At 41.5% G+C, this 25,541-nt stretch overlaps 3 protein-coding genes across 3 annotated transcripts; all 3 read right to left on the minus strand.

Moving 5' to 3' along the window:
- Positions 1 to 332: 332 nt before the first annotated feature.
- c1qtnf2 (C1q and TNF related 2) lies at positions 333 to 3,865 on the minus strand. Its single transcript, XM_029441901.1, has 3 exons — positions 3,236 to 3,865; positions 2,650 to 2,907; positions 333 to 1,463 (listed from the first exon to the last, which is right to left on the minus strand). Exons 1-3 carry the CDS (start codon positions 3,261 to 3,263, stop codon positions 823 to 825), a joined length of 927 nt encoding a protein of 308 aa, XP_029297761.1. The 5' UTR covers positions 3,264 to 3,865; the 3' UTR covers positions 333 to 822.
- A 255-nt stretch (positions 3,866 to 4,120) lies between these two features.
- Positions 4,121 to 9,797, minus strand: slu7 (SLU7 homolog, splicing factor). The gene is made up of 15 exons (XM_029441900.1): positions 9,639 to 9,797; positions 9,232 to 9,400; positions 8,454 to 8,607; positions 8,283 to 8,363; positions 7,982 to 8,146; positions 7,729 to 7,794; positions 7,489 to 7,620; positions 7,216 to 7,313; positions 7,063 to 7,130; positions 6,306 to 6,445; positions 6,018 to 6,179; positions 5,828 to 5,929; positions 5,639 to 5,728; positions 4,991 to 5,110; positions 4,121 to 4,885 (listed from the first exon to the last, which is right to left on the minus strand). The coding sequence occupies exons 2-15, from the start codon at positions 9,390 to 9,392 to the stop codon at positions 4,706 to 4,708; spliced, it is 1,719 nt and encodes a 572-aa protein (XP_029297760.1). The 5' UTR covers positions 9,393 to 9,400; positions 9,639 to 9,797; the 3' UTR covers positions 4,121 to 4,705.
- Positions 9,798 to 11,413: 1,616 nt separating this feature from the next.
- nsd1a (nuclear receptor binding SET domain protein 1a) lies at positions 11,414 to 25,201 on the minus strand. The gene is made up of 23 exons (XM_029441932.1): positions 24,821 to 25,201; positions 23,307 to 24,190; positions 22,721 to 22,856; positions 22,389 to 22,561; positions 20,456 to 22,301; positions 20,141 to 20,259; positions 19,531 to 19,750; positions 19,284 to 19,387; positions 19,132 to 19,191; positions 18,793 to 19,014; positions 18,252 to 18,344; positions 17,999 to 18,122; positions 17,708 to 17,908; positions 16,711 to 16,890; positions 15,903 to 16,059; positions 15,598 to 15,803; positions 15,368 to 15,480; positions 14,991 to 15,260; positions 14,283 to 14,399; positions 14,019 to 14,160; positions 13,788 to 13,894; positions 13,491 to 13,695; positions 11,414 to 13,009 (listed from the first exon to the last, which is right to left on the minus strand). Exons 2-23 carry the CDS (start codon positions 24,171 to 24,173, stop codon positions 12,159 to 12,161), a joined length of 6,513 nt encoding a protein of 2,170 aa, XP_029297792.1. The 5' UTR covers positions 24,174 to 24,190; positions 24,821 to 25,201; the 3' UTR covers positions 11,414 to 12,158.
- Positions 25,202 to 25,541: the final 340 nt, after the last annotated feature.

Genomic DNA, 25,541 nt, shown 5'->3' on the forward strand with positions numbered 1-25,541 from the left:
GAATGAAAAGTCGTAGATAAAAAATTATCCAAATGATATATATATTTATATTTATATATATATATATATATATATATATATATATATTTATATATATATATATTTATATATATATATTTTTTATATATATATTTATATATATTTATATATATATATATATATATTATATATATATATATATATATAAATATTTATATATATTTATATATATATAAATATATATATATATTTATATATATATATAAATATATATATATATATATATATATATATATATAAATATATATATATATATAAATATTTTATTTTTTTTGAAATTACAGTATCCAGTATTTGATGTTCACTTGTGAAACTGGCAGTTTATTGGTTTATTTAATAGGCCATGAAATTGCACACACACATGTGTATGTGCTCAGGAATACATTATACTGCAAAAGTAATATAGCAATAGTGGTTGAATTTCACTTCCAATTGTATGTTGTCTTTGTGTATTCAATAAACTACATTTCAGAAGAAAGTTTGAGGCCACGTTCTATTAATAGAGAACAAAAAATGGTGGGAACCTTGCAGCTCTTGTAAAATATATATAAACGAACAATAGTAAGGAAAATGATTATTATTGGAGAAAAAAAAAATATATCACCATGAATGATACTGCAGATAAAGTGCTTCCCCTACTGTGGTTGACTTTTCTTTCCTTGTGTGCCCCCTGGTGTCCAAACTTGTTAAACAACTGACATTCACTGATTGTAGAGCAATCTTTTCAAATTTCCATAACATTGTAATATGAAATAAAACCTTTTTTTTTCAATTAAAAAAAGGTTAACTATCATCCTGAGCATTCGCTTTTCTATCAGCCTCATTGAGATATTCCTGGTCAGCATAGATAAGAAAGCCTGTGAAGGTGCTGTCTGTCCAGAAAGGATCAAAGAAGAGTCCGTTCTGCTCGGAGTAGAAGATCTGCAGCCACACCTGGTCTGACTGCTGCAGGTGGAGGACAGTAGAACCAGAAGCCACATCATGGTTTCCTGTGTTTGCATCAAATGTCTTGATCTTGTACTGTCCGTTGTGGACAAGCCCGATGGCCAGGTGCTTATTTGCCAGAGTTATATCATATGTGAAGTAATAGACCCCGGGGACAGCACAGACAAACTTCCCACTGCTAGAGTTGTAGTGATCCCCCTCATTCAGCAGAATCCGGCTGAAGCGGATGGGCAATAGCTCTTTAGGGTAGCTCTTTGTCACTGCCACAGAGAAGGCTGATCGGGCCGCATGGCCACAATTACATCCTCCTGGAGCTCCTTGCTGGCCCATGTCCCCCAGCTCTCCCTTTTGTCCTCGTTTTCCAAATACACCCGGTGTTCCTCGTGGCCCCTTCAATCCTCGAGGTCCAGCCTTGCCGATGACACCTTCACGCCCTTTCACACCTGGCTTTCCTGGGTTCCCTGTTCTCCCTGGATCACCTGACAGAATGATGACAGAATGATGACAGAATGCTTGTAATTTTACAGTTTAGCTAAATGAGCACTGCTATTCAAAACAAAAGCTCAGAAGATCTCCATAATCTGATTTTATACAACACCGTTTATCATTTTTTAATTAAATGCCTTTAATTATGTGCACTGGTGTGTGTCACTTTTGTTTTGGTGACTTTGGCTGTTCTTCCTTAAAGGGACAGTTCACCCCAAATTAAAAATAGCATACATATTTGTACTCCTATCTGTAGTGCTTTTTATCAGTCTAGATTGTGTTGGTGTGATTTGACGAGTGTTGGAGATAATGTTGTCTGCCTTCTCTACAGATACATGGCACTCGGCTTGTGGAGCGCAAAAAATACATAAAAAAACTCAACAGCAAAGTCTCTTTTCAGGAATCATGACCCTGTTTCTCAAGATAATCAACAGATCTCGTTGTGCGCAGTTTCATAGGAACTATTTTCTTTCTACCGAACTACACCCGCCAACCATAGCACCGCGCAGAAGAAAAGAGACTCTCCTGAGCTAGACATGGATGGATTAAAAGAACGGCGAGCTAACGCTGCAGCTCAGAGGAGGGCGCCATTAATGTTTACGTCTCTGTCACGAGCCTCTCTATCTATGTGTGTGTGTTTGTGTGTATATACATTTTGAGTTGTAAATATTATATGGGGATGCGTTAAAGTATATTATTTATTGAGCAAAAAGTCATTTACTTCCAAAGAAATGTAGAGTAGGCTACGTATGTTATACTACATTGTGACGTAACTTAACGTTGGGGTCACCAGAGAGGTTAAGTACTCGCCGTTAGACGTCCTATTAACAAACGCTTCTAAAATAGCAATCCAAATATTAATATTAATAGATATCGGATTTGAGATTTGTACTGATAACACCAATCATAGATGGAGCATAATTAAATACATTTTATTTAGCCATGTGTTACAGCTGGGGTCTCTGAAAGCCCAAACAGAATTAATTTGTCTCCATAGCAACTTCTAAAACATGTTATCAGTTCAAAGCAATTCTCATACAACTATGAGGAGTCATACAGCATAAAATTGATAAGACCGTGTTAAGTATGTTGTATGAGCTGTTCAAGAAGGCAGAGGGTCTCCACAATGTCAAACAGAACATCAGGGTTTGCATTACAATAGAAGAGTCACACAACTACCTCCAGCTCCCTTTAGTCCCTTCTCTCCATCCTTCCCGTCGGGGCCATCTTTCCCTGGGGCCCCCATGGGGCCCATGGCCCCTAGTGATCCAGGAGCTCCGGAGTTCCCGGCCGGCCCTGCTGGACCTGGCAGACTACACACCAGCTGTGAGGAGTGGATAGTGATGTTGCGACCTCGCTTGGGCGAGAAATATGTGGATTGAGAGAAGACAACTGACAGCTGACACAACATCACACACATCTGGAGCGTGATGGTCACTAGAAAGCCACGACAAGATGAGAAAAAGTAATTGTTTGCAACAATAAATGTGTTTTAGTTTTGTGAGTTAGTCACAATCAGATGATTCAAATATGTTTGAACAAAAACATTAAATCTGCCAAAGAGACTGAAATGTTGAGTGGTGGCGGAGTACATGCACACCATCAGCAATAATCTGATTAAATTATTTTAATGGTGTCATCAGTTTCATGCTATGACTCCGTGGTGATTACTGAAAAATATGATGCCGAGTTAAATCAAAGCAAAGCGCTTACATCATGTTTTTGCAAAGAGTGTATCAGACCGTTGAAAAACAGAGGAACTCACCGGTTGAGAATTTATGATCCATGAGCATTTTTCAGTTCTATCCAAGTCCTTTTTCGGCACGAGAGGGCACAAACTTTCCTACATGATTTTCTAATAAATGGGCGAGATAGTATTCTTCAAGAGAAGAGCTGCAGAGAAATGTGCAGCCCAGTGAATCATAGTCCATAACATCCGCCCTGTTTAGCAAGTACACTGCCAACAAATACTTTCACCGTGATGTCACTAAATTCAAGTGAAGTGGTGATATCACTTGTTCACAACTCAACTCAACTTCAGTGAAACTGAGAAAATAGGATGTTATATAACAGACATGATAGCATGTATAGAACAAAGCCGTCTAGGTTTTGTTATATTGTGTATATAATCCAGATAAAGGTACAACTTCTTACATTTTAAAAAATACTCCTGAAAAAGATTTTGAAGTACCAAATCAAACCGATCAACAAGGTGGTCTGTCGCATAGAAGTGTATAAAATGCACGACGAATATTAACAGATGTGTTTGTGTTTATGGCTGTGATGCAGAGCCAAGAGCTGAGAGACCAATAAAGAAAAGTTCCAGCTGCTGGGTGAGGCAGTGTTAAGAGATCAACTGTATTCACCTTTAACTGGAACCATGTGAACAGAAATTACATAACTGGCTGTTGTGTGTAGCAGGTTTCTATGAGACACTGTTTGCAACATCCAAAAAGACACGTGATCAGAAAAAAATCAGTTCTCAATAGATCTGCACATACTGTACTCTATACGTGTGTTTCGCTTCAACTGTCAAAGAATGAAAACAAGTTGAAATAACATTTAAATTGTGTGACAGCAGAAAAAAAGTATTAAATATTAAAAGCCAGTGATCTCAAAAACACTGAATGAGTAAACTTCTAGATTTGCATCCAATGCAATTCCAATGCTTTTTATGTAGAAATGTAAAAAGCACAGAATTCACACATCAATCAACTGCAGCCAACAAGCTGTACTCCTTGTAAGTCAAGAGAGCAATCATTAGAATCTGTAAGAAACATACATTACTAACCTCTGAAAAGAGGATCAATATTTCATATGGCTAATATAACATTGACAATGATGTGCATACAATAAAAACTTTAACTTTTTACACAAGACAAAGTATTTAGGCAAACATATATTTTATTATAAAATGATGCATTAATCCTACTAATAGTAGTTACGTTCCTCAAATTACTGTTGAGGCTCCCAAATCTAAGAAAACTGCAATTATTACACATGGAACAAAAGCATTTATCAATATTGTCCTATGGTCTGTCAACCTGCGGCATCCAAAACAAAAAGTATTTAAAAATGAAATGAACAAAACACCATTAACAAACATTTGTAACCAAACAGAAGGCTCCTGCTGTAAGTCTACAAGATGAAAGTTGAATTTTTTGAGTCTGATTTTTTTTCACCGAGCAGCAGCTCTGGTAAGAGTCCTTGGGGAGAGTTGAGCGGAGTCAGCAGGTCACTGTCCGAGGAAGGAAGCCATGGGATCATCCTCACGGCAGCGTTTCATGCGGAAGGCCTCCATCTCCTCCTCAGTGGGCGCCTTTACTTCCTGCAAGCTGGTGTACGGCCTCTTCCTCTCCTCCAACAGCATTATTGCTTCTACGTGCTTCACCCGCTTGTCCTCTGCTTCAAGTGCCTGGGAAAAGAAACAGGTTGGAGGTCAGTCACAGAAAAATCAGCCAAACCAGACAGATGAACACAGAACCACGTTTTGCCATCAAAAACATCACAATGACTTTACCTTCTTCAGCTTCTCCTTCTTCTTCTCTTCGTCCTCTGAATCGTTGCCGTCAGAACTGTGTTTCTTGTTCTTCTTCTTCTTTTTCTTCTTCTTTTCTTTCATCATCTTATCTCGATGCATCTGGGGATTAAAAACATTGACACAATCAACGTAAAGTTACAGAGTTCGTACAGCTTTAAGGAAACTAAACCAAAGATTTCCAGACTCCTGAAGCTTTTATTCCCGCATCTAAATTGTTACTATAAATGCATTTGTGAAAATATAGTTTATATAATTCCTTTATACCCAAAGCAATCAATTGATACTTTGTTTATTTTACCACCTTTATATATTAGTTTTGATTATTGATTATTTAATGCTCGCTATTTGCAGACTAAGGGATCAACAGACGACTTCTACAGCTATAATGGTGAGTCAACACAAGATAACAACTTTCCTGTAATTGTGTAGATGAAACAACATAGGTTGAAAATAAAGAGTTTTTCAAGCAGTGTATTCCATTCAAGCATATTCATAACCTTGAAAACATAAAATTAAGCTTTTTCCAAACTGTCAAGACTTTCTACGAACCCTGCAATTAGATATAATTACGCTGATAATTATAAAGCACCCATATGATTACTAACGGGGACTCTCAGCACCACTTACTTCCAGCAGAGTCTTGGGCTCTTCTTCTTCTTCCTCCTCCTCCTGCAGCTCCACCAGTCCCTCTTCGAATGGGACACAGTCCGTGTTGTTCTTATGAAGAGAACAAAAACAGAATGTAAGTGACAAAGTTACAAAAGCTGATGTGTGTAACAAACAGAGCCTTTGGACACTTTCAGTACATCTACTTACTATTTCAATTCCAGTATCTCCTGTGCAGTAACTCTGTTTGACCATGGAGTGGCAACACTTGAATCCCCAGAAGCCATCGTTCCAGAAGGAGCCCCAAATACACTAAAGACAAAAGAATATCTTTAGAATACAAGCAAAAATGTGACAAAATATAGCAAGATGCATCTGCAGTGCGTTCTGTCGTCCTTACAGTGTGGTTGTTGATGAGCACGTCCTCCTCATACTTGGAGCGAGCCACGGCCTTCTCAAGCCCTTTCAGTACAGCGCCGTGACGAGAGTACTCCACGTAGTCTTCGGTCTGGGCCAAGAGAAGCTCCCGCGGCGGTGCATCCAAGTGCTCTTCACCTCCATACTGAATGTCACACACAAAAAGCAGAAACATCATGAGTGAAGTTTTCAGCCTGGATGAATACTTAAGCTGTTATACATAAAAATGTGGGCTGAGAGATAAATGACACCCTTTTGCTCAGCTGTGTACCTTCTCTAGAATACCATCCCTCTGTTTCTCCTTAAAGTCCTCCTTCTTGACCTTGAAGGACCGGTGGAGCAGCTCCAGCTTAGTGGGGTCGGCCTGCAGATGCACCTCAGAGCCTCTCTCGTAGGCCTCCCAGGCAAACACTGTCACAAGATAAAGCATTGATAATTGCTTACAAGGTACAGTACAGATTCCTGCGACATGCCTGTTTAAAAAATAAAAAGGAAATTTGTATTTCAGGAGACATACTTTGGCGGGGAAAGTTGTTTAAGTTACCCGTGTCTCCTAGCTAAGGCAAGGTGACTTCAGGCAGCTGATTACAGGATTTAATTTTAACAATGTAAAAGTAGTAACCACTGTAGCGTTTAATTTAAATGCTGCTAATGTTTGGTATGTCAAGGGTAACACTGAATTTGTTTAGTGTTTGCATATTGCTTTACAGCTTGGAGCAATATTTCCTTTCTTGATTGCGCTCAAATCAGTTTTGGTGGCCATGTTGCTAACGCACACAACAACTGCAACACGTCTGCGTCTGTGTGTCAACACATACACACTTGCAGGTGCTGTGTAAATGCCACATTACTCAAGAACACAATTTAATTCAAGCACAGGGGGTTGGACACTACCAATTATGTACGAATAATCCGAGTAGAGATTAAACTCCTCTATCAGTGCAGAAGTAACAATATACTTAAGAGAAACAAAAAGTCCTATAACTATAAGGAAAATTACAAAACTGAGAGCGGAGGTGGTGACTTACATTGTGTTTGAGCCATGGTGATGGTGGCCCCACTATAGCGAGCAAAATTGTCTCCAGCATATCCCACCCTATCAGAGAAAACAGGTAAAAAATGATTTCAATGTGAGCCAAGGACAATTTGAGCAATCAGGAAATACAGTATCAACAACTTACTCGTCGGGGTTCATGCCAGTGTTGGAGTACGGGTTCTCCCTCATAGCTCGAGTCTTTGGATCATAATAGGCTGAATTTGGATCCATATTCCTCAAATACTGTGAGAAGCAGACATGAGAAACTCAGATTATTGGCCGTCTCTGAGTTAGTAACACTTACTTCAACAGTTTTAGATTAGAGGAACCCAAACATGGTGCGAGTATCATCACAGTTAGACGGCTACGAGTAACAAAGTAGTTCCGCACGGCCCCTTGTTCCAGATGAGTCTCTTACCTTAGCCGTGTCTTCTCTGATACGCAGATTCCTAACAGTGATTCGTCTCTTGGAGTCAAAGTTCTGACCGGGCATGTCGATGTCATCTGCATATTTATCTTCATCCTCATCCTCACTGTCGTGTTCCCGCTCCTGCAGAGAAATGATTCAAAGAATTACAAGTTAATCTTCTCGACAAGAGACTGCATTTTGTCTCTTAAATTAGGTCCATTGTTATTGTGATCTTGAGCGAACACTTACACTTTGGTCCAGTTTTCCAGAGGCCAACTCATCCTGAAGCTTCTGGGCCTTCAGTGTCCTTTTGGCCTGCAAGGCAGAAATAAATACAAGTCAGATTTATGTGGTAAACAGGAAGTTATAGACAACACAGACAGCCCAGTTAGAATGACTTTTTCTTCGTACTGGCAGAGATCATATGGTGCCGCTAAAGTTTGTTTTCCTTTTTCTCAACAAACACCTTAAACCAAGCTTAATTCACCACCGGACTGCTTACCACATCTACTTTGGCGTACTCTTCCACGATGCGATGGTGATCCTCAGGGTTATACCCGTTCCAGCGATCTCGCTTCCCATCGTAGTCCAGGTCCAGCTGTACCTGACTGTGTTCATCTGGAGCTATGCCGGTGCCGGTGTACTTCGCCCCAACTTTTCTGGGTCGCTGATGAGACAAAAGTGAAGGTCAGAGGTTAACATTATTTATGACAGATTTAATATTCTTGTACAGGATGTACAGATAGAAATTAGGGAAAGTTCATCTCTACTGCGAGATGATAGATTGCTTTATCCATTTTTACCTCCAAGCAGTCCTTCTTCTTGTGTGTCATGGCACCACAGTTCTCACAAGATCCCTTACGAAATTTAGTGGTGACAGCAGTCTGTTTGGAGAGAAAAAAAAGAAAAAGGTTTTAAACTTTAAAGTTCATTTGTATTGGCTACATAAAAGTAAGTCATTGATTCACACTCACCTGTTGCACTCCTCTCTTGTACCACTCTCCAATGGTTGAGTATTGCGCTTCAATTTCATCCTGTGGTCTCTGATGCTTTAGTGTGGGCCTTTTGGATGGGTCGATGTACCATGGCACCGATGAAATATACTGTGGGATGTGAGGGTTTATGTCCCTGGAAAAGAAAGGAAGCAGCACAAGTGAGTCGCATTACAACAGTAGCTTCGCTTCGGTTGTTTAATGTCTTCTGTGGCTTTGGAGGAACTTTGTCCATCGCACGAGACGAGCATCATATTTTGTTTGAATGCAAGCATGGTGAATTATAGGAGGAAGATATTTGCCAAATGACTATTTAAACTCTCAGTCTATGTTTAATGAATTTCCCTCGGGATAAATAAAGTATCTATTTATCTATCTAAATAATTTAGTGAATGAATACAATCAGATAAGCCAAAACATTTTCATAAACTAGGTGCCTTTGTTTAGGTAACGGCTGCCATCGATTTGTTATTATTGTATGTTCGGTGGTGCTCTATACCATGTGACGATGGCTATGAGCCACATAAATAAATAAATTGGCAGTATCCAGTGTTTTAGGAGTTTGCCCCATATTAAGGAGTCATGTCAGAATATCTAAATCTCAGCCTCTGTTACACTGATGTTGGCCATTGTTTGTGCCACTTTTGAGTTATGGTATTAATGAACTTGCCACTGCTAGTTAAACCTTCTAAATATCCAGATATTAACATAAGTAATATTTACTTCCAGATAGCCCCTCTCTGTGCAGACATAAACTTACTTCCCCTCCTCGTCCACCTCAGCTGGAGCGTTTCCGAGCTTCCTCTGCTCCTCCAGCTCCTTCTTCTTCCTCCAGTCCTCCCTGGTCATCTTCTTGGGCTCATCCAGCCCCACGACCCCCTCCGGGCTCACGCCAACGGTTGCCTCCTCGGCCTCGGCCATGGCTGAACCTGCCAACAGTAATAGTGTTTATTAGAAAGATTTCTGTCCTGAATATAGCTAACTTACTTCACTTCGTCGTCTTGCTAATGCTCATTCAGCAGTGAGAGCATGTTGCGCACATGTATAAAAGTACAAACAGAAGCGATCACTCTCACGTGAGCTAACCTAAGTTTACCAGCTGAGTGACTTGAACGTGGAATAAGTATTTTATCTCTTATAAATTAATTAAATCAATAACTTGCTTACCTTGTTAAGACCCAACAAATAACACAGTGGTTGATCTTTGTCCGGTAAAACGGTATTTTCCTCTGTATCTTGCTGTTTGTTTGAGCTCCTCCGTTATGTTTTGACTAACATACGATGGTCGCCATTTTACATCAACTACCTCTACGTCACGTCCTTTCTTCTTCTGTTTATTTGGGGTCCCAACACAAATACTGCCCTCTACTGGTTACCTGTCACTGCATATCAAGCCCGTTGTAAGAAACCTTGGTGTCCTGTTAGATAGTAATGTATGCTTTAAGCAACGTATCACAAAGCTTAAGAGCTCATTTTAGCTTTTAGATAATCATTTTGTGTCTCTTTGTGGTTGTTTTACCCCTTTTCATAATCGTTGTGAATCTCTTTGTGTCTCTTTGCATCTGTTTTGCATCTCTTTATTGTTTGTAGTGTTTTTTATGCGGTCATTTTGAGTCTCTTCCTGGTTAGTACGTGATTCTTTGAGTGACGTTTTGTAGGTGAAGGCCAGGGCTTCATGACCTGGCTCCAGACTATATTTTAGACCTTTTAATCCCTTATGACCCTTTGCGTAGTTGGAGGTCTTTGTCGAGCTGGAAACTAAAGGGAACAGAGCTTTTGCAATTAGGATCCAAAGGAAATAAAAATATGTCTGAGTAAGTGTCTTCTTTTAAGTTTTTTCCAAAAACTTACTTTTATCAGAAATTGTATCCTGATTTTATCTGAGCGGCCCGTTTATTTTATTGTTTTTAATTCCTTGTTTTCTTTTGCCCTTAAATGTATTGTATTTTATGTTTCACTCTGTGAAGCACTTTCTGGTCTGTTTTGATAAGTGCTCTATAAATAAAGTTAATTATTAATATTATGTGGTGTTTTATTCAACAATGGGATGGCATTACTGGAAAGAGCCACATCTAGTGGGAACAACTGCTCACACTATTCGCCACAGTTCATCACCTCAACAGCAAGGACACTGTTGTTTTCATGATTATGTAATAATGTGGCACTTTTTCACAAAACCTCTGAAATGTAAATGAGGCTCCATTCACACCAGTAAATTGGGGGAACAACAAGCCAACTTTGCCCTGCTGGAATACCAACAGTGCAAACTGATGCTCTCTACTGGTTTGTGCTATTTCATTAAAAATTAGTTTGGGAATATGCAACACCAAAGCACAATATCAACTGATGAAAGGGCCCAAAGATCGGTCCTTGTATTTGTTTTATGACCTTTTAATTGGCATTTTCTGCTTGTGTGTTACAAATTCCTACATTAATATGTGTAATCAAATTCTGAACACTTTGCACAGAAAGTGTGAGGAACAACAGGTTAAAAGAGGCGCATTAGCTCATTTTTGCAGTGGTATCCCCGTAGAGCTTAAATAGAAAACAACAAGTAGAAAATACTGTCAACATAAAGCACTGCCGTCTCTGAGAAGGGCTTATTATTATTATTATTATTATTATTATCATCATCATCATCATCCTCATTTACAGCCCCTCACACGCGCTCTAAATCTCTCTTTGAATTGTATAGAATTTGTAAGGTTCATGATGATAAACCATGGTGTGTGTGTGTGTGTGTGAGAGATCGACAAAAAACATATCGTAGATTGACACCTAACTTCAAGTCACAGAAGCCCTACTTAATGTGAAGAAATGCAAGCCTTCTGCCGGCAGGTTACAGCAGATAACTTAAATATAGCCTGGTGATATGTTGACTTGACTCTTTTAGGTTTATTATGCCAGATGTGACTGAAGTGAAGGAAATACTGGATACCAAGTGAATAAGTACTTTGAATTTATTTTCTAATTTAGTGAATGGGACAGAAGTGTCGATGAAAAACAAGCGTTAGTTATATCTGTGATGCATTTAGAGATTGTAGAACGTCATTACATTACTTTATTTCTCTGTGCGTCCGATCCTGAGCTCTGAACTACCTGTTGATAGAAACTGTAAATCACAAAAAGAACAGACTGTTTTTGTAGTGAGAAGAATCATCTAAAGTCTTGAGGACTCCAGTGGGTTTATTTTTGCATTCCTCAGAAGCACCAGGCAGGTATTGTTGTGCCTAACTGTAACATGGACCAGTGAGATCACTATTTTGATCACTCTTGTAATTAGAAAAACAAGGTTAAGACAGTAACAACGTCATAAGATGCCCTTATGGTAACAGTTTGGTCAAGGAAAACTTCTCACCTTTTTCTGAATACTCCAAACATAAAAAAAAAAGGCCAACAAAAAATGTAAACAATGTTGAGAGAACGAACAAAAGAACATAACAGCACCAGACACAAATAAACATATCGACAGAAGTATAAAGAGACGGACTGAGTCAGTCCTCGAGCCTTAGCACCAGTACACATCCCCGCTGTGAGTCCAGCAGTCTGGGGATCAGAAGGCAACGCGGTACCAAAATGAGGGCAGTGTCGCGTTCAAGTAGGTACCAAAATATCAAACTCTCGCAGTTTTTCACTAACGTTTTTTGTCCTTTGAGTGTCTATTGAGAGTTTTTGCTGAGTAGGGTGTCACTTGTCATCGTCCTCCACTCTCCCCCACTCCTCCCCCTCTCCATCATCATCTTCATCCACATAATCACCCCAAGTGTCATATACATCCCCCCCTTCGTCCTCCTCTTCGTCATTGCCTTCCTCCAGCGGATCACCTCCATACAGCTGCTCATCCTCATCATCTTCCACTATCTCCATCTCCTCCATGTCGTCATCTTCCTCCACTGCTGCTGCTTCTTCTTCTTCCTCTTCCTCCTCCTCCTCCTCCTCCTCCTCCTCCTCCTCTTCTTCCTCTTCCTCCTCCTCCTCCTCCTCCTCTTCTTCTTCATCGTCATCGTCGTCATCCTCTTCCACCTCCTCCATCTCTAACCCACACACCTCCCCGTCCTCCACCTCCCCGTCCTCCCTCTCGTCCTTGGAGGAGGTAGGAGTGGAAAACCCTTTCCCTTCAGTCCTGTCTGTGCGGTACGACCTGCTGGAGGGGACGAAGCTCGAGGTAGCAGTCTTTGTGTTGATATAGAGACGAGGAGGAGGCCCCGGCCCGGCCGACTCGGCCTCGCCATCAGGGGGAGAGGTGGGAGCAGAACTGGCTCCTGTGGAGTCTGCGCCCAGCGAGAGAGAGACGGGCACAGCCATGGACCCGGGCCTCATGGAGGTCATGTTGGGCGCATATTCACGAATCTCCCCCGGCTCCAGTGGGTCAGGCCCACAGGGGTCGTGTTCACTGCAGGACAGCTTGCCGTCCAGCTTGGAGATGAAGAGCATGCCTTCACGATGCTCCTTACAGTAAGAGCTGGGGCACATCTCGCAGAACGAAGCTGCCTCTTTACCACAGACGTCACACTGGTGCCATGGACACTCCCATCGCCCTGGAGACAAGATCACAGTCATTACTGAGTGAAGAAGATTATAGGCGTCTAAAACGACTGCAGACATGACCACGCTCTCATTACGTTACGAGGTGGATCCTTTAGGATGGATGCCACTAAACCTGAGATTGTAGTTCAATCTGGAGATTTACTAATAAAGTCAAGTGTAGGCGCAATCTCTTTATTTAGTTAATTTATAAAATGAATCTACCTCAGTGTTATTTAGTGCTCTTGTAGTGGATTTTATATAACCTACCATTTCCCCACTGTTTTTTCTTAATCTTATTTCCATAAATCTTAATATATAAAATTATTCCTTTATTTTATTTGTTAAAAAAAAAAATTACTTTAGTTTATTTTACATTCCACTAAATCTAGTCAATCTAATCTGCTCCTTTATAGTCTATATAGTATCCCTTTGGTCGTACACAAAGGGGCTCAAAGTCATCCTTATATAAAGAGCCCCCCCCCCACTACTTGCCTGCAGGCCTCTTGGCCAGGTTGAGACAGTCGGCGTGATAGACTTTGGGGCAACCCGGCTTCTTACAGGACACTATCTGGCCCCCGTCCCCACAGCTGAAGCACTCGTCTTCCCTCTCCTTTGTCACTTCTTGCTTGGTCTTCTTCTTCATGGGGACCTTCCTCTTACCTTCTCTCAGTTTCAGTTTCTCAGCTGACACCTGGTTCTGAACACGGAAAAGAGAGGTTACAAGGCAGCTCATTTTGTAAACTGTAAATTTGGGCAGAGATGGTGAATGAGTTTTCTAAAGCTTTTTACTTTTGGCCGGACACCCAGGAAACCACTGCAGTTGGGCGCTCCACATTTACAGGCAGTTTTCCCGTTGCCAAGACACTCCAGGTTGTAGTTGAAATTCAGCTCCACACCTAAAGTACATGTTGGATTAGATCTATGCTGCGCTCAGATGTGTAGATTGTAAATTAATGAAATAATCTGCATTCTTAATCCTACAAAATACCGAACAGCAAAATCAGAAGTAGTTACTCAAACCTTTTGGGATGTCTTGTAGAGCAAACAGCCCGACCCTGGTGTCCCCGTTCACAGTCCACTTCTGAGTCTCACAGTTTGGCTGGCAACAGTGGTTCATGAAGCGAGCCTGGTTCCCTTTGGGCCCGGCATCAATGATCCGGTCCTGGAAAAACAAAATACAAACTGGTTTGCACAAAGCATCTTATCTACATTATGAATCAAGTGTGTTGCTAAGCTGCATCATATACAGAGTGGTGTGGTTGTGGTCAGCAGGCTCAGAATCACCTTGTCCAGTGTAAGCATGTAGAAGTTACAGATGTCGTTCTCCTGGGCATGTTTGATCCTGGCTCGGCATTCTTCTTCATCGATCACCTCTCCCACATATTCACTCACAAAGGCTCCCTGAGAAGCAGCAGAAAAAGGATGAGAGAAAGTATTAATAACGGAGAGGGATACATGTGAGTATCGTAGACATACTGTACATCTTTATCTGTATCTGATTTATTCTTTTTTCCATAGTTTAGATTTTATTAAAGATGTCAGGGCATGCATGGAACAGCAGTTCAGTTTTAGGGTTTCAAAGCCAATTTCCAGATAGGTAAATTTATATTAAATGTTTTTATTAAATAATAAGTAAATACCTCTATACATGGAGAGATAGTAATACTGATAATAAATATTGAGTTAAAGTGAATTAATTAAAGATGAACAACAGTATTTTACCAATATTAATATTAATAATAATAATTACAATAATAAATCACAAATAAATAAATAAATATTGAAATAAAATAAAAGAGATTGCAATAGTGATATTAATAAATCTAAGCAAAAATTAACTAATACAAAAATAAGTAAAAAAAAAAAAAATTGATATGTAGAGAAATAAAATTTACAGTAAAAGAGAAGATTAACAATACCATACTTTGTTCTAAAAGTAAAGGTATAATTGTGTATTGTATACCCTGAGTTATTCAATTTCTTCGAACATACCTTCTTGATGTCCGACACACCAACTAAACCCCAGCCGCGGGACAGCGTCCTGAAAATGTCCACAGGTGTGTACTCGCGCTTTGTGAAGGTCTGGTTCTGACATCGCTCCCCTGCCGCACACACCTGAGGGTGGCACTCGTACATCAGCATGCGATTAATGCACTCGGAGTCGACGCCGCACGGGTTCTCGTCAGACGCCTTGCAGTTGCAGCGTGGGATCTCTGATAGGTCAGCAGTAATGACCTGCACCTTCCCAATCAGCCGGTTCACCTTAGAGACAGACACAGGGGTGTCATTTATTTCAAATGTAAATCTCAGTGAACTGCTCTTTAGTCAGGGTGGAAAAGTAAAAATGAGTATATGGCGACACACAGTACCTTAATGTGCCGGTATGGAGGAGGTTTCTTGTCATTCTTTCTGTCCTCCTGAAGCTGCTTTATCTCCTTTTCTGCCTGGAGCTCTCTGAACCTCTCTGCTGCATTAGTCAGGGCTGTTAAGACAAAACAGGATCTTTGCTCTAATAAAACATAACCTAAATATCAAAATGTATATCAAAAGCAGAAACATAGATCTAATATAAAACACAAAAATGGAGACAAGCACATACCATTTTTGTACACTGCATCTGCACCCTTTCCCATTTTCTCTATGTTGTGAGTGTCACCCTCCATGTAGGGGAAGACTCTGGCCTGGTACGTCCACACAAAATCTTTGGAGCCAAAGAATTGCACTGGAAACTCTCCCACCTCATGCTTCATCCTCAAGATGTTATTTGGGACATCTTTGGCCAGACAGACTTCTGCAGGCCACCACCTGAAGAGTCAGATCAGGTTTCAGAAACACAAACATGGGTACATTTAGCTGCTGATTAGAGCCACTGTGTGTATGGGGAAGGCAATGTTGTGACTTTACCTGTAACGCCCCCATTTGACCCACAGTATGTCCTTAATACGAGGCCTCTTTCCAGATTTGCAGTCATTGCAGAACCAGTTGCCCTGAGGCATCTCGATATTCAAACATTCCTGATGGAAAGCAGCAGGACAGGCCTCACAGCACAGCAGACTGCCCCCTACAAAATCACAGCGAAACACACCGATAAGTTTATTTTCATTATCCGTAGTTTTCTTATTATTTTTTATTTATTAGTCTAAAAGAATGATGACGAGTGGCCACCACACGTTGTCCGAGCCCACAGCTTATCACGTTTAATTACAACCCTAGAAAGGTATTTGTTTACAACAATATGAAACAAACAGGGTAAATCTAGCAATTGGGAAGCGTAACCAGTAAATAAATACCAGATTTATCTAGAATCACACAAGGAGATAAGGCTGTGAATCTTTTTATTCAACTGTGACTGTGACAATTGTCATTAATCTGTGTTAGCAATGATGGTGTTAAACTATAAACATGTGGTAATGCAAAGACATATTCCTTTAAAAGCAACACTTTACCAAGAGGGAGCATTTAATTAGAAAATAGGATGGGGTATAAAAATGAATTTACAATACATTATGCTCCCCCGAAGAAAGAGGCACAGTGCATTTTCCAAAGCAGACAGTTTTCTGTTTTTTTATTAACATTTAAAAGATGGAGAGACCGTTTGCGAAAAGTCCATTCAGATCAAAGGTATCACACATATTATTATTGAATCATGATCGTAGTATTAAAGCTGTTTTGATGACACGTTAAAATGACCATGAAACAAGATCAGACTTACCCTCAGAGCACACAAAGCACCAGCTAACGTTGATGTGTTCGTGGTTCTTGCAGCCCTTCCGGGGGGTGAAGTGGTTTGGACAGAGGAAACTATTGTTTGCTAGCACCAAGCTGCCTGCTGCCATACAGTTGTCATTGGCATGATAGGCCACAGGGCAGCGTACACATCGAGCCAACCGACCTATGATAAAAATACAGAGGAGCAAAGACAGCTTTATTCATGCACATCTGATTAAATTAAGTTTTGCAGAAATGACCCGACAACAAAGTTCTCTCAGTCCACTGAATTAAGCGGCCGATTCCTCAACAAAATCCTGTGCAGAAAGTGTTTCATAGAGCCAGGTCAAACGGCAGCATCGGGGGGTGCTGTGTCAAGGATATTGTATGAGCAAAGCACCCCAGGCTACTGGCGATGTTTCTAATGACACACGAGAAAAGATGCCAAAGACTTATCCCTCACTGCTCCATACAGTGACTCCCTCGTATAAAGAGAGTTTAATCACCTAAACAAATCCTTATATCTCTGGTCATGAAGCTGAAAGCGCTTTAATAATGAGTTTAGAAGAGCTGCTCAATGCTCATAATAAGTGACATGGAACTGACTCAAGATTGTGTGCTGATATCAGAAAATCTTGTAAAACTTCAAGCAACGAAAGTCATTGATGGGCTCCAGGAGAGACAGATAAGAACAAAGAGATGAAACTCACTAGACTAAACTGTGAGGTAGCGATAACAACATGGATCCGTTTTGCAGGACAGTAAACACTGCAGATGATGCTGCAGGTGCTCAGGAATGTCTTATTAGCCCCTTAGGTCATACATATTGCTGCTTAACGGGCAAAAAGCAGTCAAGGCTACAGCATCTTTGCCAAGTTGATTCAGGAGCATAAAGTACAATTTTCAACTTTAAAATGAACATGACAGTGACTTTACTCCTGTGGTCGCCAGTTCTTAGCTCAAAGATTCATGTCGTAGTTATCACATCATGTGGAGCTTACCTTTAGAGCTACAGATGTTGAGAGGGTTGGTGATGTGGCAGGACAGACACACATGCAGAGGGCAGCGGAAGCCTTTGTTATGTTGCTGGGTGGCTGAGTATGCCAATATACAGTCTGTGTGGAAGAACTTCCCACACAATGGTATGATGCAGCGCTTCACCTCATTACCAGACTTCTTACACACAAAGCATGTGTGGACACCTGAAAGAAGAAATGATAAATTAAACATTTGGAAGTGTGTAAGGACACACATTTTATGATCAGTAATAGATTCAGTGCTTCAGTACGCACCAGCTTTGCATTCACGACAGAGGAATTTCCCCTTGGGAGCCACTGACAGGCCAATACACTGCGGGTGAAAAGCTCCATAACAGTGGCCGTCACACACCAGCAGGTCTCCTGTCCTCTCACACACCTGCACAAACATACACACAAAGTACGCAATAAGAAACCTTGTTTTTATCTACCGGTTACAAATAAATGATGTGACAGGAGCCAAGCCATTCAAAGCAAGAGATATAGCCTTCCTGGTAGATTATCTCACCTGACAGACATTCTCCTTTAAGGATGTAGCTCCTATTTTCCCTTTTACATCCACTTGAGAAGAGAGGCTGTCATTCAAGCTGACAGAGAGCACCTAAAGAGATGGAGAAAGAGATTAGGGCTGCAACTAATGATTATTTTCACAAGGGATTAATCTGCCATTATTTTCTAGATTTCAAAATGTCATCAAATAGTGAAAAATGTCCACCCGAGTTTCTCAAAGTCCAAGGAAATGCCTTTAAATGTCTTGTTTTGTCGGTCCAAACCCTAAAGATGTTCAGTTTAATATGATAAAAAACAGCAAAAAGCAGCAAATCTCAGTTTTGAGGCCTAAAAAATGTGTTTCTGCCATTTTTGCATGAAAATGACTTAAATTATTAATTGATTATCAACATAGATTGATATTATTTTTTAAATATTAGTCGACTAATCGTTGCCGCTCTAAAAGAGATACTGTTACACTCATGGATGCAACGTTCAGATTGTTTCCCTCTTTGATGGATGACCCATGTTTTATGAGCTGAACAATACAACATGCGCACCTCAGATTTGGGAGTTAGTGTTCCAGTGTGTACATTTTGTTTCTCCTCAGTGCTGCAGGCTTCCACCTCGGCCTCCTGCTTGGGGGTCTTGGATCCTCGAGGGCTGGGAGGCCTGTTTGGAGGGAGGACCTCGGGGAGATCTTTGCTTTCCGAGTGCTGGGGGGCAGCGGCAGGGGTGGAGGATGTGACGGGTACAGACTTCTCTTTCTTAACAGATCCAACCTAGCCGGTGTGAGATTTCATTGTGTTAAGGATTAGGGTTTAGGGTTTAGGGTTTAGGGTTAACTATATTTTTGCCATCATATTGTTTGGTGGTATATGAGGATAGTTTTGTAGTACCTGAGTCTTCTTGACTAACTCTTTCGTCTCTGAGGTAACTCCACTTTGTCGCTTTGGCTCCTAAAAAACAGACAGATTGTGAAATACATTCAACATTACCTGGCCCAAAACACATACTGGAATAGTTGGAAAACTCCCACTGCCCAACGCACCTTCTTCTTTGTATGAGCAACAGACACTTCTTCTATGGTACATTCCAGCACCTTGTGTGACAGCTTCCTTGGCCTCTTTCTTTCTGGGACCAATAACCCTGTGTCTGAAGAAAAAATAACTCAATAACGCATTTTCTATTCAAGTGTAAAGACAAAACTAGTTATTTCATAAATCAAAAGATTTGAAATATTCTGTCCAGCAATAAAGCGAGAAAGTGGATTAAACACAACTTCTCAACTTATTTACCAGAATCAGGAGGTAGATCAGTTTCTTCTGCCGTCTCTGCATCAAGGGGGCGTTGTGTTGTGGCTGGAGATACTGAGGATGCTACAGGAGAAAGTTCATCCTGAGATGGACTCTGTTCCAGCTCTGCCGGAGCCTCGGTGGGCTCAACCGAAGAAGAGGGTGAGGTAATTATTCCAGGTGAGGTGCTGAGATCATGGAGTGCTGTCATCCCTGACGCCAGCTGCGTACACACATGCAAACAAAGCATCAATTTCTAATGAGATTTTACATTTTCCAGAGATAAAAAGTCCACCAAGTTGCCATTTGTTTCTGGAATGATATCTTGATAACCTTGAAGAACACCATACATGATAGAACGATAGGTCTCTTTGTACACACAGAATTAGAATGGTGTAATTATATCAATATTTCTCTAAAACTTTATATTTCGGAACAATTTATTTCATACGACTGATGTTCTTGTGAATGTAAAATGAGATTAGTTCCATGTTTACACAGAAAAACACTCTAAGAGCATATGTGGATATTGTTGGATAATGTTTTTCTTGAACACAGAATATTCAAGAACCAAGTGAATAAAGAATACTTCATAATTACGCCAGTTGCATACCATTTTGGAAGAGTTGTGCTTCTTTGATTTCTTTTTTGGGGCAAATATTTGTTCATATTCCTCAGTTGACTCCAGAAGCCTTTTAGTTGGTTTCCGGAGACGTTTGTTCTCTGCATTTCCTGTGTGAATAAACATAAAATACATTTAATCATCGCTTTGTCCATAGTGACATACAAATGAGATACAATCCAAGCCACAGTAGACCAAAGAGAAGACATCCAGAAATATTGCCTCAACACAAATAATAAATAAGTATAACACTTTCTTTCTCATTTTATAATATTAGTGAACAAACAGCAGCAGTTTGTGTCTTACCAGCTGAGCTGCTCGTCTCTGAGGAGTGAGAGTCATTTTCTGCCAACTTCTCAACTCCCAGGTCAAGATCTGGCGATGCTCTTATGGTGTAAGACCCATTCATGTCTGCACACACCTCGTTTATAACTTCACCCTTATTCTCAGCAGCCCCCTTAACCATCTGCCAGCGCTTCTTTGGCGCCACTGTGGATCCTGAGTTCTTATCGAGGTAGCTGGCCGAGGGATCAGCAGCGACGGGAGGACATGACCCCGGATGGGCTAAGTCAGCGTGGCCACTGACGTACTCCCTACCGTAAGCCAAGTCAGCCAGGTCCGAAGAAAGGCCAGGTATGCCGAGTTTCAGTTTGGCAGGTAGTCTTTGTTTTCTACGCTGCTTGTCGGCGTTCCTGATCTGAGCGTGAACAGGAACGCTTTCACAATGGTAGGTGTCAGCTGTCATGATAGGTTTAGTCCTATTTGTTTTCCCCGCTGTGTTTTTGGTGGATTTCCCTGACCTCCCATTCTCTGTTTTGATCCCTCGAGTGAAACCATCACCAGAACCCTTCAGCGGGTCTCCTCTTGTAGAAGTAGGGATGACCAGGGGCTCCTCCTTTATCAGGACTGGTGATGGCGGGAGAGCCAGGGGCGTACCTTCCTGTTCTCTGGTATCATGCATGTCTTTCAGGAGCATCAAGAAGGTGCTGAATTTATAATTGGAATCAGGCCGAAATGAAGTTAACTCCGAGTCACTGTTGTCCTCCTTCACAAGGGATTTAAACATTAGCTCCTTGACATCCTGGAAAGTGTTCATTGGAGACAGAGATGAGGACGGGGAAGTAGAAGATGACAGATCTGTGTTTTCTGTCTTGACCTTAACCGGTTGCACAGTGGTTACACTTGAGTCCACACACTTAGACTTTATCAATGAGCCATTACGAATGTGTTTCTTATCAGGCTTCCTTGCCCGCCTTTTTGGAGAGCTGTGATTTGTAGAGGATGATGCATTGCTTGGCGATTCCAAATCAAGAGACTTTTCAGTTCTGACGAGTGCATCAGTAGGTTTATTGTCCAGACATTTATCAGCGTGAGCACCTGTTGAGATTTGGCTTGTAGCCAGTGCATCTTTGAGATCTGTCTCTTCCTCTGCCTTGAGAGCCCTCGTCATCAGACGACTGCTGGCAGGAAGATTCATAGAGTGCTTTTTAGTTGAACTGTACAACAATTCATTACAGCTGCCCAAACTCAGATCAGAATTTCTGTCTTTAGATCTTAATGTATTTGATAAAATGCTTGAGGTCTCACAGGGATCTGTAGAACGGTTCACTTTTTCAGTAAACTTTGTTTTAGCTTTTGAGGAGCCCTGTTCTTTTCTAACCAATCTGTGCACATCCTTTATTGGAGACACTGCTGTGCGCTTAGGACGATGCAGTATTGGAACTGAATCCAGGTCTGCATATGGTGAGTCTTTTGGTTCGTCTTTCAGTGCACAAGTTGTTGTATGAAACTGATCCACCATGCTTGCGATGGTCGGTGATTCCTTCGATCCACCAACTATATGGCCAAATATGTCTGACAAACATTTCTTTTTCTTCTTACAAGCTTTGCTTTTATTGGATTGAACTGCAGCAGAGTTTTTGATGAGATCGTGCTCATTTCCATTGGTGGCCATAGTGGGTGATGGAGGTCGAGCATCCACAGAGACAGAAGGAGCATCCTGCAGGTTTTCAGTAGCGAGTGGGCTGGGCACACGCTCCTCTCCATTGACAGATGTAGAAAGCACGCTTTCAGTATTCCTTTGTCGATCTGAGAGAAGAGACTCAGCTTCTGTCACACTGACTTTCCACGCAGTTAGTAAACTTTTGGGTATCTGCCAAAAACAGAAATAACATTAGAAAAAAAATAATGTTCACAATAACATGACATGATATTTTACAAAGCAATTTCTGGAATTTACCGTATACTTGTAGTCTTTCTCCTTCTGCTTCCCTCTCCGTCTAAGCACAGGTAGGCCGTCAAACTGGTGGCCTCCTTCAAAAGGAAGAACGGCACTCCCGGGGACCCAGGCACATTCTACAATCTCCCCAATCGTCCTCAGGAAATACATCCGACAAGGACGGGGACTGGGAACTGAAAGAATATTTAAAAAATAATGGTCATTTTATTAATTATCTTGCGCACACAGTATCATTCCTTTGTCTGGTGTTAAACTGTCAGGTAAAGTTTGAGCTGTAGGAAACTATTTGATTCATATTCAAATCAATTCACTACTCTTGAATGAAACCTCACCTTTCATCTTCGAGCAGATCCCCTGGTCACAGGTGATGTGACAGGGCCACCAGGGCCGTCTGTTGAATTTAGCCCACACCACGTCATCTTCCACGTATTTCACTGCAGGAAGAGGCTTTTTCTTTGGGCTGTTGGACTAACCAGGACAATGAAAATACTTTAATTTCTAATACAGAAAACTGTGGTATTGTATGTATATCATATTAAATCAAAATTCAGAGTCACAACAGATTAAAAGATAAGTTCATCTTTTGCATTATTTACTTTTGTTAGGAACCTGTATTGTTTAATGCACTTCAACGATTCTCTTCATATGTGAAACTTTTGCTCCCTACACATGTTAAAATTCATTTCTGATAGATCAATACAATTATACTTAGGATGGCATTGTTACAGGTCTACAGCTGGTGGCGGAAAGGTGAGGTACAAAAAGGTACAATAACATTATAATTACTTATGACTTCAACGTAGAGGCATTCTGACCGCCTGTTTCAGTTAGAAATACATAAACAAGTTCAACTTTGACAACTTCATGTAGCCTTGGTTGTACAGAGTTAAGTAAGTATTCCAGGTGTTTGAGACTCACATTAGAGTTGGTGCCAGCTGGTGAAATAAGTCCAGGGTCAACAGGAGAAGCAAGTTCACCATCACTGTCTGATTCCTCACCCAAACTCCACCCATCTCTCATAGTGATTTCTGGCAGTGCGCTGGGGCTTAGTGTAGGATTGAGTTCAGATATAGTTTTGGACATCAGGTTAAAAACAGTAGGTTTGTATGTTCTTTTATCCACCCCTGAGCTGGTCGTGGCCTTACTGTCAGGCACAGTTCGGTCCTGACCCGACTTTGGGGAGCGGTGAAAAGGCGCCGTGTCCTCACTACTACTGTCCTCCCTTTCCTCGTCCTCGTCCTCCTCCTTGATGTCACTGCTGTCAAACAGTGTGGACTCAAAATGCAGGTAGCCATTGGGGATGGGAGAACAGCGCTCCATGCTGTCAGGACTGTGAGGGGAGAAGCCATTTCTGCTCACGTCCTGCAGAGTCTCATAAGGCTCCATATCATCATTGCCTGGAGAAGGAGGCAGTTGAACTGACGGTGCTTCAAACTCATCATCATCATCATCATCATCACTGATTGGGCTTGCACAGTGCAAGTTGTTCCTAGGATGGAGGTCCTTCTCTAGGTCAGGCCTGTTGACCACAGTGTTCAGGTCCTGCAGCCTCTTCAGCGGGCTGTAGCAGTGAGATCGGTCTGGCTGATTGTACCCCAGTACAGCGGGCTGTTTGAGGCTGGAGGATGGCAGTTGCACGGCTGACGATTGGTCTGACCCACGTCTCACAATGCCACATTGGTTTCCATAGGAAGTGCCCACACGACCATTGCGGGGCCTCAGCTCTGGCTGCCCTGAGCCAAACACAGAGCCTACCCTAACAGCTGGTCTGTATGACTGATTCATGTTGTCATGGCTATATCCTGTCAAATACAAAAAGAGGCAGGTTAGACGAGGGAAATGTGCAATTTAAGTTTCTCACCAACTGTAATCTGTGGGGTTAATGAGATTTGTATACTGTATATACACAATAAAAGCATGCTGACAGACATATAAAACATTGCGGAAATAGAGCGACAATCATATAGTAAACAGAAACCTATAAAAAAGGAGCACAGGCTACAAGCCATGAACTGTGCGCGCACACATATATACACACACACACATACACACACACACACACACACACACACCAATAAGCCGACATTGCATGGCCTCCATACTAGAGGCCGGTCGGACTGCACAAGACAAAACACAGAACACAACCGCTGGCCCGCTTCTATCGCACATTTCATTCACAAACTATCCAAAAATAGTAGCGCTTTGTCTGATGGTTCTGGGTCATGGCGATCGCTGACTAGTACACTCAATGGAGGAGCGCTGAGGCTGTAGTAGAGGTGGTGACACTGAGCCATCACAGAAACAGTGAGTGGCTCACACAAACAAGCTACAGCCACACACCGACATGAGAAGCTACTATTAACTCAAAAAAAGGGCTGATCGGCACTAAGTTCACAACACTATCAACACGTGGAAAAACGAGAAAAGCTCACCATTTGGAGGTCGGTCACCGTGAAACCAACAGCGGATGTTTGATTATGTGGCACAAAGCGAGTGTTTTTCTCGGTTTGTGGAAGCGGATCTGCACAATCCCAGCTGCAGCAGCACTAGCAGTAGGCCAAGGCACAGCTCTCATTCTCTGCACTTCATCGCCTCATCAGCAGCGGCCCCCTGAAAACTGTCACCCAAATACAAAATAACAAGTAAATCTCCATTACGCTGCAACATCATACAACGTCGAAATTCAGTGTGCCATAACCGGTCCCCTAGCAGCCACAGCAGCTTATTTACTACATGATTTTTGCCTGCTGTCGAAGTGCCCCCGGTTATGTTAAAACAAGCCCAGACCGACTGTGTTGGTGAGCAGCAACCAATCGGCACTGCTACCCAACCCCCCGTCTGCATAGGGCCGTGACACTCACCCTCTCCACACACGCGCGCACACTTACAAGCACGCACACACACACACACACACACACAAACGTGCACATGCGCGCGCATGCACATCCAGGTGAAGTTTCTCATAGTCAATGGTATATAATAGCAGCTATATGACATAATAATCACAAATGAATGAATGACCTGTTTTAGAAATTGTGCCCCATTTCTGCGCGTCTGTTCCATTGTTTCTGAGCTTACTGACAGGCTTGTGTATATGTGTGTGGCGCAGGAAGATCGAGAATACTAAATGATTGCAAAATGCGCAAACAGATC

This window comes from Cottoperca gobio, chromosome 10, assembly GCF_900634415.1.
Source record: "Cottoperca gobio chromosome 10, fCotGob3.1, whole genome shotgun sequence".
Taxonomy (NCBI): domain Eukaryota; kingdom Metazoa; phylum Chordata; class Actinopteri; order Perciformes; family Bovichtidae; genus Cottoperca; species Cottoperca gobio.